The sequence below is a fragment of the Littorina saxatilis genome, linkage group LG4 (genome assembly GCF_037325665.1).
Source record: "Littorina saxatilis isolate snail1 linkage group LG4, US_GU_Lsax_2.0, whole genome shotgun sequence".
NCBI lineage: Eukaryota > Metazoa > Mollusca > Gastropoda > Littorinimorpha > Littorinidae > Littorina > Littorina saxatilis.
The window spans coordinates 25204055-25219355 of record NC_090248.1 but is presented as its reverse complement, the minus strand read 5'-3'; the positions used below and the strand labels follow the sequence as shown (position 1 = coordinate 25219355).

The 15301-nt window shown below is 41.3% G+C and overlaps 1 protein-coding gene across 1 annotated transcript in view; it reads left to right on the top strand.

Annotated features, from left to right (window-relative positions):
* Positions 1-15240, top strand: part of LOC138964314 (IQ motif and SEC7 domain-containing protein 1-like) — a gene marked incomplete in the record, with an annotated part of 173511 nt that extends 158271 nt beyond the window's left edge. The window contains 6 exon segments of the mRNA XM_070336230.1: positions 2708-2833; positions 3348-3447; positions 4300-4421; positions 4888-5101; positions 9764-9813; positions 10627-15240. Coding sequence (XP_070192331.1) covers positions 2708-2833; positions 3348-3447; positions 4300-4421; positions 4888-5101; positions 9764-9813; positions 10627-10809 — 795 coding nt within the window.
* Between the last annotated feature and the right edge of the window lie 61 nt (positions 15241-15301).

Genomic DNA, 15301 nt, shown 5'->3' with positions numbered 1-15301 from the left:
CCCCTCTTCTCGCAGGAAGCACGTTCCACCTTGCAGTCGGAAATTGCCTCTCTGCAGCAGAAGGGCGCGGTGGAGAGAGTTCGGGTCCATAGCTCCCTGGGATTTAAGGGCGTCTTTTCGCCGTTCCCTAAGCGTCAGGAGGATGGCGTCCCGTTTTGGATTTATCTCTCCTCAACACTTTCTTGAGTGAGATAAAAGTCAAGATGGAGACGCCAGCCTCGGTCCGAGACTCTCTCCGCCCAGGAGACTGGGTGACCTTGATCGATCTCAAGGACGCATACTTTCATTCTTATGCATCCGGCCGACCGGAATTGGCTTTGTTTCTGGTGGGGAGATCAGATCTACCAGTTTTGCGCACTCCCTTTCGGGCTGTCCCTCGCACCATGGATTTTCACCATGGTGGTGAGACAGTTCTGTGCACTGGTGAGGTCCTAGGGTATCCGCCTGCGGGCTTATCTGGACGACTGATTCATCATGATCCAGTCCCAGAGCGGCTGTTCGCCTAATGGTTCTTTGAGAATCCAACTTGTTGGGGTTCTCGATCAACCGGGCAAATCCGGAGCTGACCCCGTCACAGACATTCACTTATCTGGGGATGTCTTTCGACACGGTCGCGTGGACTGTCCAGCCTTCTCAGAGAAGGGTGGACAAGCTCCAGGCTCAGATTCGCTCCACTTTGCCTCTCCTGATGGTTTCCATCCGTCTGGACTTGGTGGCTCGCTCGCATAGAGCGTCCACCTCGTCAGTTTATGCTTCCCACTGGAAGGCATGGACTGCCTGGTGTTCAGCTACAGGGGTGAGGTCGGTGGCTTCACGCTCTATTCAGGTCGCCAACCGCCTCTCTTTCATGTCTTCGCAGGGCGCCTCAGGCTTCTCGTTGAGGTTCCGGCGCTTCGCTATCTCGGCGACTCTTTAGCAGATCGGTCGGTCTGTTCGAGTCGGGGGCGTTATAGCTGCAGTCATTAAAGGGGCTGCTCTTAGGGAAGCTAAAGCTCGTTTGCCCGCTCCCATGTGGGACTTGTTTTTAATCCTGGAATTCCTATGTTCTGCGGATTTTGAGCCTTTGAGCGAGGCCATTCTGTTCAATGTCACTCGCTAAGCGCTGGTTCTTTTGTTGGCAACGGCCCAACGGGGTAGCGAGGTCCACGCCCTGTTGGGTCAGCCTGGAGATATCTCCTTTGAGTCGGACGGTTTCGCATCTTTGCGTTTCCGGCCCGATTTCCTGGCCAAGAATCGGTCTCCGGGGCAGGCCTCTCCGCTGGTTAGAGTCAAGGCTCTGATCAGCGCGTTTGGCCCCGGATGATCTTGATTTGGTCAATTGCCCTGTGAGGGCTCTTTGTCTGTACTTAGCCCGGACTCAGCTGTTTCGGTCTAGTTCTCAGAAGTTGCTGTTTATCTCGCCCTTTTCTAGGCGCGAGTAAGGTTTGTCGAAGGTATCGTTGGCCTGGTGGGTGTCCTCGCTCATTAAGCAAGCTTATGAGTGGAGTCGCACAAAGAGGGGGGGGGGTTCATGCCCTCCTTGCCACTTGACTCGGCCCGAGCCCATGATATGAGGGCGTGGGCATCCTCTCTGGCAGTACTGCGCTCCAGATGTCTAGAGAAGGTGCTGACAACTGCGTTTTGGCGTTCTGAAGATGTTTTCTTAAACTTTTATCTTCGGGACGTCTCGGCTCTTCGACAGGATGGCTTCAGAGGCCTTCCAGTGCTCATAGCAGCAGGCCAGTTCCTGTCCAGAACTTGATGGTGAGTTTTGATTCATTTCTAGCCCACCGCCTTGTTGATGTTATCTGCTAATGTGATTCGGAGTAAGAATATGTTATTTAATGGAAAATTTCCCAGATAAATTTTCATTTAATTAATATACTTACCCGAATCACATACTGTATTCCCTCCCACCTGCCCCGCGTATGGTTTTAAGATTTTCTAAGACCGTATGAGATAGGCACGTGTTCCTAGAGGAAGTGACGTGGCACACTCCCGTATGGGAGGTAACTCCCAGTGTGCTGGCCCATTACCAAAGCTACTTTCACTTTCGTTTTGGTGATGGGGTTGCTTCCCTTTAAAATTTTTAGCCGGGTAAGCGTTTTTCAGTGATAAGCATCTCAGGTGACTCAATGCTAATGTGATTCGGGTAAGTATATTAATTAAATGAAAATTTATCTGGGAAATTTTCCAATTCCGACTTAGGCCCCCTTTTGTGAGAACGGGTCACATATAACCTTCGTGGTTGAAAACGACGTTAAACACCAAATAAAGAAAGAAAGAAATGGACTGATTGTGTTTGCTTGGTGTTGTTGTCTTCCAAGAAGAGAGGCAGATATCGTGAACTCCCCCCCCTGCCATGTTAAGACCTCAACAAATTGTAGAAAATCAGGTCTTATAAAGGAGGGAGTCTTCTAATGGGGGGTCATTTTCAAAGGGTATGAACAACAAATCTGAAAAAACAGGGTCTTAAATTGAGGTATAATTAAATCGGGGTGGGTGGTGGTTAGAGAGAGGGTTTAAAGGGGGGGTTTGACCGTGTTGCTGACATGTACACACACACACACACACACACACACACACACACACACACACACACACACACACACACACACACACACACACACACACACACACACACACACACTCTCTCTCTCTCTCTCTCTCTCTCTCTCTCTCTCTCTCTCTCTCTCTCCCCATACTAATGTTGTGTCACTATTTACAGCAACTGGGCCTGCCTCACCGCCGCCTGGTGTGCTACTGTCGCCTGTACGAGGTGCACGACCCCAACAAGAAGGAGAAGATTGGCCTGCACCAGCGAGAGGTCTTCCTCTTCAACGACCTCATACTGGTTAGTACTCCACTCTACTCTGCTCGCTTTTCGAATGCATTCAGGCTTCTTTTGGTCTGTGTTTCTGTCATTGTTCATGTTTATTGACACTTCTCTCTCTCCTATCTATTTCTCTCTCTCTCTTATTCTTTGGCTTATTGAAAAGAGTAAAGTGGACCCCCTCCACCCCCCACCCGTCCCTCCCAACCCCATGTCTACTGCTGCATTGAGGGTGGGGAGGGGTTCACGAGGCGTGTCTTGCTGAGAGGGTTCGTGAGACTTGACAAACCATCGCACATCCAAAACTCATCTTAGTAGAAAGCAGGGTGTCTTAAAATGAACGTCATTTTATAGATGTTATAAACAGAAAAACTGTAAAGGCAAGGTCTTAGAAGAGTTGAGATTTTATATATTATGATGATTATTATGATGATGATGATGATGATGATGATTATTATGATGATTGTTATGATGATTATTATGATGATTATTATGATGATTATGATGATTAATATGATGATTATTATTTTTGCAGGTGACCAAGATCTTCAGCAAGAAGAAGACGGGCATCACCTACAACTTCAAAACATCCCTGTCCCTCTGCGGCATGCAAGTCTACCTCTTTGAAACTCCACGTGAGTGCTCTTTTGTCTTCACTCCTGTAACTAGCAAACTTTGTGGTTTTGTTAGATGCCCATAAGTTTTGTTATTTCTTCCGTGGTGAAAAAAATGTATTGAGTTTTCATGATTGTATGTTTTAAATAAAACATAGAAAAGTCAAAATTGGAAAAGTAATTGTGCTTTTGTGTTCTTTATGTGAGAAGTAAAGTCCGTTTCTCATCTGAGGCCAAAAAAAAAATAATCTGTTTACGGTAACCCGACCGACCCTATTTTTTTCGCGCGACCCTAGACTTTTTTTTGGCATTTGGGGGAAAAAAAAACAATTAAAAAAAAAATAATGTAAAAATATGGTTTTTTGGAGAAAAAAAAAAAATTTCCCAACCTACCGACCCTATTTTTTTGGCCTATGTTACCGTAAACAGACCTTTTTTTTTTGTGGCCTAAACAAAATTTGAAACTGAACAGTGTTGATAATATCTGTTTTTCCGGTGCTAAGAATGTTCACATCTGAGAGCAGCTGTACCTGAAAGTATCGCTTAGGATTCTTCTTCTTCTGCATTCTTGAGGTTTTTACTCTCTGTTATAACCTTATAATGAGAGTTTTGCGTGTCACAACATTAATTTTTTTCCACCCTGCCAGAGGGGCAACATGACTACGCCATCTTCTGCAGCTTAGGATAAGGGAAAATAGACCCTGGAATTAAAGGGATGAAGGGAAGATCTTTATGGGTATTTTAAACAAATGAGACCGAGTGCAATTTAAGTAAGCAAAGGGAAGTAAGCACTATAAAGGGATGAATGAGACTGTTGTACTGTGTATTGTTGATCAGTGTATTTGACATTCACCATGTGTTGATGTTGCACAGATTACCAGTACGGCATTCAGCTGACCAACAACCTCGACGGCAAACCCCTCATCACCTTCAACGCTCGAAACGACCATGACCGACAGAAGTTTGTGGAGGATCTCAAGGAGTCCATACTGGAGGTACGCTGTCTACCTGTACAATTTTACGTTGTTGATCAGTTTGAGGAGGTTAAAGCCGAACATCCATCTCCAGCAAACCAAGCCTTGTGATAGTGGAAGGCCACAGAGCTAAATGTAGCGTTGCCGACAAAAAACAAGAGAAAATTAGAGCTACATTTGTGGCAAGTCCATATTGGTCTTTAACTTTTAAGTCTGGTTGATGATCTTTTTATAAATAAACCACTGGCTAATGCTGGTGTTGCTTGCTTGTAAATGGTGTAGGTATTGTTATTAAGCAAATTCTTTAGTAATTGTTGAGTATGAAAGTGATTTTTCACAATATTTTAACTGGTTCGACAATAGTATTAATATATATCGCAAAGATTCATTGATATTGTTAGAGTTTGTAATGCTATATCATAGGTAATAGCAGAGAAGTTTAAGGTAAAATAACCAACTAAGACAAATTTGTCCACCCCCCACACAGACCAACGGAATGGAGCAGCTGCGGATCGAGGAGGAGATGCACAAGCACCGCACGTCGCACAACACGCTGGACAAACACTACGCCAACGACGACTCCCGCGTGCACATGTACGAGCTGGCTAAGCCCGCCGACCCCTCTAGCAACCGCCTGTCCGCCCCCGAGTGTGGCTTGAAGAAAACCCCTCTGTCCAACTCCCTCACTGACCTGTGTGCAGGTATGCATGGTGCATGTGCCGCTGTACCCCTTGTACTGCATTATGTGTGTGTGTGCGTGTCTTGGTTCGTTAAAGGGGTTGACTCCTGGTTTTTTTTAGACAGTTATGGGTGTATGTGGTTTGATAAACGTTTATATTAGCTCGCCAGAAAATTGGTGTTTGGCTGCCTAAATCGCGTGGCAAGAATGGTCATGCAGGTAAAGACTCGCTCGTTCCCCAAAGAAACCAAGGTGTACATGGGAGTTTCAGCCCAAGAAGAAGCCTCGCACCTACTGTCCAAGATAATGCATGATTAATAAGTTGCGGAGTCTCTCAAGAATAGTGTTAACATTATTTCCTGTATAATGAACCTTTCCATACTAACCACCCTCTAAGGACCCCTTGTGGTTGGTTGCTAGGGTGGTTGCTAGGGTGGTTGTTATAGACAAGTTCCACTGTAGCATCAAATGGAGTCAGCCCCTTTAAGACCGTGTGTTAGATTAATTAAGTCGGATTTGTTAAGCAGAGCGCATGGCTAGCAATCATACTGTGCTAACAGCGGCTGCCGCACGTACATGACGTACTAACAAATAGCATACAGTGTCCTCACGTGCAATTCGCTTAGCATTTTGTGTTTCTGGTGTTACCAGGCTAATCTCGACAGATGCGTAGAAGAAAAGGTTTTAGTCTGTGTCATTTGCTTGCGTAAGATTAATTAGGAAAGATTTTTGAAGGTTTCAGAGTAGGCATATGCGTTCAAGTAAGAACAGTGGTATCAGGGATTCGGTAGGGGAGGGGTTAGTGGTTGGTTATAGTTGGGTGTATGGTTAACATGAATGGGGGAGTACAAATTGTTGGGGGGGGGGGGGGGGTTTGTGGGTTGAAAGTCAAGGCCCTCAAAGACACATAAAAATAACCTATTTGAAATGAAGGTAGGCAGACATCTTGCTGTTATCTCAGGTAAAAATTATCTTCAATGCGTTAAAGTCAAAAGGTATGCTTAAAATGAACAATGTGTGCGTGCATGTGTGTTTGTTTTTTCTGACAAGCAGAACAATTGCAACCACCAGTGCCAAAGACCAGCACGGCTGATTTGTGGTTAGATAATTACGTGTAAGTTAACAGATGTGATATAAACGCTGCAAAAGTAGTTGACAAATAGTTCCTTCAGCCTGCAACTTCAGCGATCAGAAGCATGGTTTCTGTTTGCTGAGATAAACATTTCACTCACGTTTTGATGAGTGAAGGGTGCCTTTGGCTAACTCCTCTGCGTAAATATTGGCTACACTGGAATGATGAAATGCTCATCTTTCTCAAAATGCTGTAGATAGCTAAACCACATTTTCTGTTACTGCCATTTAGGTTCATTAAGTTGTAGCGAATGAGAAATAATAAATTGCCAATAGATATTTTGACTGAAAAGGTAAAGAGTTGCTAACATGTTAGTATTGTTACCTGTACAACAAGCCTCTGGAGATTGCCAGAGAGACTTTGTTTTCTCTTGTGATATATTCAGTTGATCATTGTTCCATAAGCACTATTATTCCGTAAATGTACATAAGTACTGTTACCAAGTATTCCAAGAAGGCGCATAAACTCTCATTATTATTCTGAGTATTAGGTGCATGAGCACCGTTACATGTACTTCTAGTTACGTAACTGCTAATCTGGTCTGGTTACTCCCATAATTGCAATTACTTGTGAGATCAGTGTCCGGCTTCAATTTCAAGAAAAATTGCATCAAGCCATACTAACCTGAAGACCGATTTTCACAGCTTTCTAACATCACATTATGACATTTCTGCTTCGCGTTCATTTTTCTTCTCTCGCGGGCTCATAGAAGCAAGGTTTTTCCCCTTCGAGCTTTGATGGAATCTGCATCATTGAGCATTAAATATGCATTGATGGCACTAGTCAGCATTCTTCGTGTCAGGCTTTTTCATTACCTAATGCTTGCGTCTGGCTGCATTTTGTTTTTTAAAGCATGAGATGCATCATGATCAATTCAATCATCTCATTTAGTGCATTTTTTTTATTTTTTAGCTAAACCATCTGCATTTGGTTTCATGAAAAACAGGGAGAAGAGGAGGGAGGGGGGATGGGGGGGGGTGGATGGCAGTGTATGCTGTCAAACTTGGTCTTGAAGTGATTGTGTGTGTGTACGTATGTGTGCGTGTGTGTGCGCGCGCGCGCCACTGCGTATCTGTGTTGGCACATGTTTAACATAGAAGTGTGTGTTGTTTGTATGTTCACTTGTCAACCTGTCTTCTTAATGACAAAAGAGTGTGTTAGTACTTTATGAAAAGATTTCAAGAAAAGGGAGGGGGGGGGGGGGGGGGGGTTGGTTTGAATCTGGGGTGTCAACCATTACTGATACGGATATTTTTGAGATTTGTTTTACAGGCCATGGAGCTCTCGATATCTGTAATTTCTACATTCATTTTAAGTGTTCTTGACATTTTATCGTTTCGTTTTTGTGTTACTTCTGTTCAGCCTGTTGCTTTTCCTCATTTCAGTTGATTAAAACATAATAAATTATACAATTTCCCCCAAAAAATTGATCACAACTAAGTGTGTTTGATCACTAACCATTTCTCCTCTTCGTGTAAATTACTGCACTGGATCTTAATTGTTCTCAATTCGAGTAGTTGAATGGCATTGCCTATAATTACTGTACTGTTCAATGAAATAAAAACTCAGTTATATGGCATTAATAAAGTTTTGACATACTCACCATTATTTTGACCATACTTTTCATCCCTACATGTCATTCCATCCCCCTCCCCCAACCCCCCCCCCCCCCCCCTCCCTCCCCAATACATTATGCCTCAATGATCTTTCTGTTCAGCTTTGCTGTAGATTTGATAGAGCCAAGTGTTGCTTAAATTCTGATTTGAGATTCTGTGTGTGTATATTTTTGTGTTTCTTGGAAAGAAAGTGGTGTGCTCGTGTTTTTATTGCTTACCCCCAACGAGATGTAACTGTACATGTTTGCAAAGTCATGGTGGTCCAGTGTGTAGTGTTGTAAGTTACTATCCTTCTGTCAGGGCTAGCTTAGAGTTATGTCGGGGATATGGTGGGTTTGAGCTGAAATATACCAATCACATATGACACATTCACAGAACTTCCAAATCCTACTTACCCTGTGGTGTTTATGAAAAAGAAGTATTTTGTTTGGCTCTAATGTTAGATCTTGCCTAATGCTTGAAACAAATCTGTTGTGAAATCTTTGGTCTGAAAAGGACACGCCCGGCTAGCAAAATTGTGTACAGTTGTGAAGTTTAAGTTTTGGGTTGGTTGATAGGGTCACACGATGGGGAGTTTTTGGCTAATTATTGAAGTCATTGTGGAAAGAAGTGTCTGCCGATAAGCCGTGGCAGTGACCAACCATAACTCTAGACACTCATTAAACAGTTGTGACTACCGTGGTTACAGAGAATACTCCTGTGAGTTGTTAGGTGTCTGCCCTATTTAAGTTCGAATTAATATTGACACACACCAATCTCAAGAAGCATCCAAGGACTTAGAAACTGCAATTACAACAGAAACTGCAATTACAACAGCTAGGATTTCAAACTGGTGAAGACTTCCAAACGTTGTCACTCTGGCATTGAGGAAAAAAGCCTGGGTAGGTTAAACAACATGGCTTAAGATCTGTCTTGTCATGAGGATAGTAACTTGAAGAGCGGCAGTGTCCTGTATACCGTGTGGTCCATTCAGTCTTGTGTGAGTGTGCTTCATACCAACGTTCATGTGTGTATACTTCGCTATGAGCCTTCATTTGCCACAAGGCCTTTTTTTCTGTAAGGTCAAACAAACTGCATGCCAATTCAACTATTACTGTTTTCATTCTGTTCCGTGCAACCGTCTTTTTCTTTTCCCCACCAGTAGATTACCTGCACTCCATCACCGTGTATCTAATGTACATAATCTTTGTTTCTGTATGCCCCCCTCGCTCTCCCCTGTTGATTGTAAGTTCATATTAACACCTCACCAGCTTTATATTGGACCAATAGATGTTGCAAATATGCTGAGCACATTTTAAAAGGGGATTCACAAGATTATTGCAACCATTTTGCTTGTCAATCAGATCATTGTGTCAATTTAAGGGGACAAGCTGTACTTGAAACGGATACTGAATAACAGCAAAGTGTTTTTGTACAGTGCTGACAATTAGTGCAATTTGTTGATAAAGGGAGGGAATTGAAGAAGGCAATTTTTTGAAAGCATTTTATGAAGATGATGCCAAGAGTGTGATATTGGGCAAACTGTACATGTACAGTTAAAACAAAATTAAACAAAACTAACTAAAACAAATAAATTAATTTAAAACAACTTTGTAGGTCAAATTTGTTAATGCCAATAGCGAGGATTCGACAGTAATTAATTGACACTGAAGGCTTCATTGGTCAGAAAGGGTAAAGCAAACAGCATGCCAACCTAAGATGTGTAACTCCGTTACGGTAAAAACACAAGTTTAGAGATGTTGACATGAATGAAAGCTTGAAAAGAAGAGTTGCTTGCATTTTTTAATGTTTGGATTGTGACCAAATCTTCATGAGAATGTATGTTTGATTGTAGGCTGCATCAGTAGTATGCAAATTGCCAGAAGTGATTGCTGCATGCATGTATCTGAGTGTTTTTGTGTGACATTGTTTTGACTGGGATGTTTTTGTGTTCCAGCTCCCGGCATGAGAAGAGGTAACAGTGGGGCTTCTCTAGACAGTGGTGTGGTAAGTAGCAGCACTTTTCACTTTTAACAATCCATCTGCATGGATTCGCAAAAACTGTTGTAATAATCAGGGAGTGCTTTGTATTGTGAGGCGCTTAGAACTGGTTTAGGATTTGCGCCTTATACATATACTCATTATTATTATTTGCATCAGTTAAGTGAATAAGAGACTATTGAAGCCCATGCAGTGACTGACCAAAATGACATCACGATTAATTTGGACTGCACAGTGGCTTAATTATAGTGACTGAATAAAAAAAAAAGTTGCTTATACTGAATTTCAGGCAATGCAATACAGGAAATATATATATCTGGAGTGATCATTGTCAGTTGATAGAGGACTTCCTCATAGTTACACTACAATACACATACATGCAAGTTAAAAAAAACCCACCCATTATCAAAGCTACAATTTTTTTTGTTTACACATAAAAACAAGGAAGAAAATACTTGCTGTCGGAGGTTTAAAACTCAATTGGAATTCAGCACTCTGAATATAGACAATAGTAGTGAGTGGAATTTAAGACTCCCTAATTTAAGACTCCCTAATGTAAGACTACCTAATTTAAGACTACCTAATTTAAGACTCCCTAATTTAAGACTCCCTTTCTTTTAAGACCTTGTTTTCTCAGACTTTCTGTTGAGAACCTCTGTCAATGTTCCCCAATTTGATATAGCCCATCCTGTTTAAGACCTGATTTTCTCAGATTGTGTGAGGTCAAAAAAGGGGGGTTCCACGGGACACCATGACCAAAGTTGTGAAAAATGATGTGACTAGGACTTGAACTCACACTGCTTTTTCTACCTGTTTCAGGTGTCCGGCAGCGTGGGAAGCTCTGGTAGCCGTGACGACAGCGCCGGCCTGAGCCCTCAGCCAGTGCCAGCCCCCGCTCGCCCCCGTCCCTCCACCTCCAAAGCTCCCCCCACCCCTCCCCGCGTCAAGCCCCGCACTCCCATCATGATGCGACCGGGGCTGCCTGATGGCACGGAGGTGTAGAACGTTTTAGTTGTCTGTTATGTGTGGAAAGTTTCAACACAAACTTGTTTCAACACATCGTGTGGACTCTTACGAAAGAAATGGGGAAAAAAGGGATGTGTGAGTTGAGAGACAGCAGCATTGGGAGCGCTGTGCACAGACAGACAGACTGCTCTCTTCTGCATTTGTGATGCAATCATCAACTTTCCCAATTGTGTGAAATATCAACTTGATGACGCTGGGTTCTGCATTTACCATGCATCAGGATTTCTTATTTCTAATCAGGAAGTGGGACTTGACATCTCTACCGAATTTTGCATCACATTTCTTCTTTCCTTTGTGAATATTCTGCAAGTTCTAGGTGCAGATAAGCTTGTCAACTTGCCGGTTTCATTGGACTTTTCTCTTTTCTTCACGGTTTGTGGATTTTTGTGAAGCAGTGACAGCCGACTACAAACATAACAGAGTATCTGAGATTTGTGTGCTTTGAGTGCTGGGATGGAAATTAAGACCAAAAGACATACTTGCCTGGAACTAGGATTGAATAGTGCTTTCCGCAGTGATGAGAAGGAGAGAGAAAGTGTGTGCATCTGTGACAGTGTGTTAATATGTATGGCACCTATTGCAAAGGCTGGATTGAATAAATCCATTCTGCATGATCAAACAGGCTGTATGTGTTGTCAAACACGTGTACTAGTATATATGTGTAGAAAAAAACATGCTTTTAACCAGTTCTGTGTTTAGTATCGTCTCAGCGCATGCTTTGAAAACGAGATGAGTGAAAATCAAATAAAGATTGAAACACACAACTGCTTTTATAACAGTAACTGGTATTTGCAAGACAAGAGAATAACATCATGCCCTGTGTTTCTGTTTGCTGGTAAAAGATAAGTAAACTTTACGCATGAATCAAAGACAATTACCAAAAGAGAGGAAAGGAAAAAAGACACAAAATATTCTTGAGCAAAAAGGAGACAGAAGTTGGAGAGAATTTATGAGTGAACTTTTTGTAATTAAAAGTAATGGGTTGAAAGTAAGATCTGGGTACCCCCCGCGGGTTAGGGGGAAGAATTTACCCGATGCTCCCCAGCATGTCGTAAGAGGCGACTAACGGATTCTGTTTCTCCTTTTACCCTTGTTAAGTGTTTCTTGTATAGAATATAGTCAATGTTTGTAAAGAGTTTAGTCAAGCAGTATGTAAGAAATGTTAAGTCCTTTGTACTGGAAACTTGCATTCTCCCAGTAAGGTCATATATTGTACTACGTTGCAAGCCCCTGGAGCAATTTTTTGATTAGTGCTTTTGTGAACAAGAAACAATTAACAAGTGGCTCTATCCCATCTCCCCCCTTTCCCCGTCGCGATATAACCTTGAACGGTTGAAAACGACGTTAAACACCAAATAAAAAAAGAAAGATCTGGGTGAAGCGAAAGAAGTGTGAGCGTATGTGAGACGTAAGGTTGGATGGATTTATGTGAAGAAGAGCATAAGACCAAAGTCTTTCATTTCTGTGTTTCTGGGTTTTGTAGCTAACTAGTGCAGCTTTGTACTGCAAGAAATGTCACTACTTGCAGTGTTCAGTGCATCCTTGTAGATTTGGTCAGTTTTTCTGTGTAATCAGCTTTTTTGCAATTTCTTTCATTGTATCAAAACAAAAATGAGTTCGCACATCAGTCTGTGTGTGTGTGTGTCCTGCTTAGGCCTAAAAAAAAAATAGGTGTGGTTACGGTAACCCGACCTACCCTATTTTTAGGGGCCGATCCTATAACTTTTTATTACATTTGTCAAAAAAAAAAAAAAAAAAAAAAAAAAAACCTGTGCAAAAAACGCAATGAACGCGAAAGCGCCCGTGTCGCACACTTATTTCCCTGTCAAGTAGGTTTAAATTGTACACATTAGAAAAAAAAGTAAAAAAAAAAAAAAAGTGATTGCCTACCTACCTATATTTTTTCGGGCTATGTTACCGTAACCACACCTTTTATTTTTTTTGGCCTTATATACCAAAAATGTTCAACTTTCTGCTTTGGTTATTGGATTTTGTTTTCATCTTTTTAGTAAATAATTGATAGATGTTATCAGGTGCTTAGGTTATTGTAACCATGAGTTCACGGTTGCAGACCAAAGTGTCTGAACCTGTGCAAGTTTTGTTGATTTTATTTTATTAGCCAGGCCTGATTAACAGCACAAACATGATGAACTGACTTCAGTCTCTGGACTGTTTCAAGTGATCATTTGAAGATTCATGTATGTTTAGAAAGTTTCATGTACAGAATTGAATAAGAAACAGATACACTTTATACAGGCACTTTGACTGAATGAAATCAAAGCTCTGAAAGTGCACAAAATGCATTCATGATCAAATGATTTTTTTCTATCCCTTTTGTGAGTCTAGTTTGATAACACAGTCTTGATACAATGTGCACTTGCTTCTACAACTTTCACATATGTGAGCATTTGATCTCAGAGTGTGTTAAAGCTTGAAATGACATTCAACACAATTGAATAACCTTTTTAAAATTATATTTCTAATATTTTTCTTTGCTTTTCCATATACACTATTTTCCATGAAAGTGAAGAAGAATTTGATAGGATAGAACATTCAGTGTACTTCAGTAAGCCCTTTTCTTGAGATATATTTAAAGTACTTTTGTGCAATACAAATGTTGGTTTATCAAACAGCTAGACTGTACATATTTTATATCACAATATTGATGCCATAAAACTGTGTCTCTGTACTTTTAACTTTTTCTTCTTTTTCTCTCTCACCTGTGTAAATAATGCATAGATTTTCTTGTCAACATAAACTTACCTCTTTATGAATGCTGTGAAATTACTACGACTGAAAGGAATTTTTCATATGATCAATTTTGTTATCCTGGTTTGATGTGTGGAAGCATTAGATCTCGGTAGTTTATACATTCATAGTCTGTCGTGAAAAAAAAGGCCCAAAGTCTGGTTTACCAGTTTTACTAGCATTTGGAAAAGACTTTTCCTGCCCTGTTTTTTAGTCGAATTTTTTTCTTCTCATTTAGCGATGAAAGCTCGTCAGTGTTCATTGCTAATTATGAGCATCTGTTAAACACTTTGCACATGCAGAGGATTTGTATCAAAGTTCCTCAAATTTTTTTTTTTAACCTGTAAGTGTAATTGTTAAATTCTATGTGCTGTTCCACCTTTCCTTCTATGCAGACCTTTTTAGTACTTGTAGTCACACTGTAGATAAAGCACTTTTTTTTTTCGCCCTAGATGAACAGTGTACTGTGAAGTAGCTAATAGATGGTAGATCTTGCTTTGATAAGTTAGGCCAAACAAAAAAATAGGTGTGGTTACGGTAACATAGCCAAAAAAAATAGGGTAGGTAGGTAGGCAATCACTTTTTTTTTTAAAACTTTTTTTTCTAATGTGTACAAATTAAACCTACCGGTACTTGACAGGGAAATAAGTGTGCGACTCGGGCGCTTTCGCTTTCATTGCGTTTTTTGCACTCGGTTTTTTTTGTTTTTGTTTTGACAAATGTAATAAAAAGTTATAGGATCGGCCCCTAAAAATAGGGTAGGTCGGGTTACCGTAACCACACCTATTTTTTTTTTAGGCCTTATACAAAGTCGTTCAACTCAGACAAAAGTGTGTTCGTAGCCTAGAGCTGGTCTCTGGCAGCTTGTCTGTAGGGTTGGCAAAGGTTGGACTTGGATCAAAATAAAGAATATGATTGTGCTTGCATGGATTGTAAACTTGTTAGGCTTTTGTGTGGGGCATATATGGTCAAGTATTCAGAGCTATTCAGAAACATGGACGCTCCGTTGTTTCTTTGGGCAGCCTTGCTGTGTTTGTGGCGCTGTTTGAACTATCAAGATGTCGGCTTGTTTTATTTATATACTTTCGTTTTCTGTTTTTAGTTTGTTGTAAGTCAGAAAGACTGGTTTTCAGTAGCAAGCATGCTTCAGAAAAGTAAGATTTTTTTGTTTTAACTTTTTCTGTCTTTCTGTTTTTCTGTTTTATGAAGGCAGTAACATTCAGCTAATGAGAGCATTTAGTTTTGTTTTGTTGCCCTGTTAGTGCCCAGGATAGGACACCTGTTCAGTTTCATTTTGTTTCTTCGTTGTGCCTTCCATGGAAGGCTAAGCATTTTTGTTGAATTGTACATAGCGAAAGGTTGCTTATTTTTTTCATCCTTATTTAAAACGGAACAAGCAGCAGAAAAGTGAACATATTGTTTTGATGGTCCCTAAGTTATGGAGACAGAGAGGTGGAGTGTATGTGTATGTGTGTGTGCGGTCGTGCAAGGCACAGGTGCCTTGGTGCTGTCAACCGAATCGTTGAAGAATTGTTGGCGACCAAACCAGCAGAGTGGCGGGCCTTTCCCCGCACGCTGTGTGATCCCAGAATGCCGTGCTGTAGAAAGGTAGAGATAAGTCTGATGGTTGCCAAAAAAATAAAAATGAAAAAAATTCAAGATTGTTGTCTATGGTTTGCTAAAAAATGTTGTGGTGGTGGTGTGAATGTAGTGGTTCATT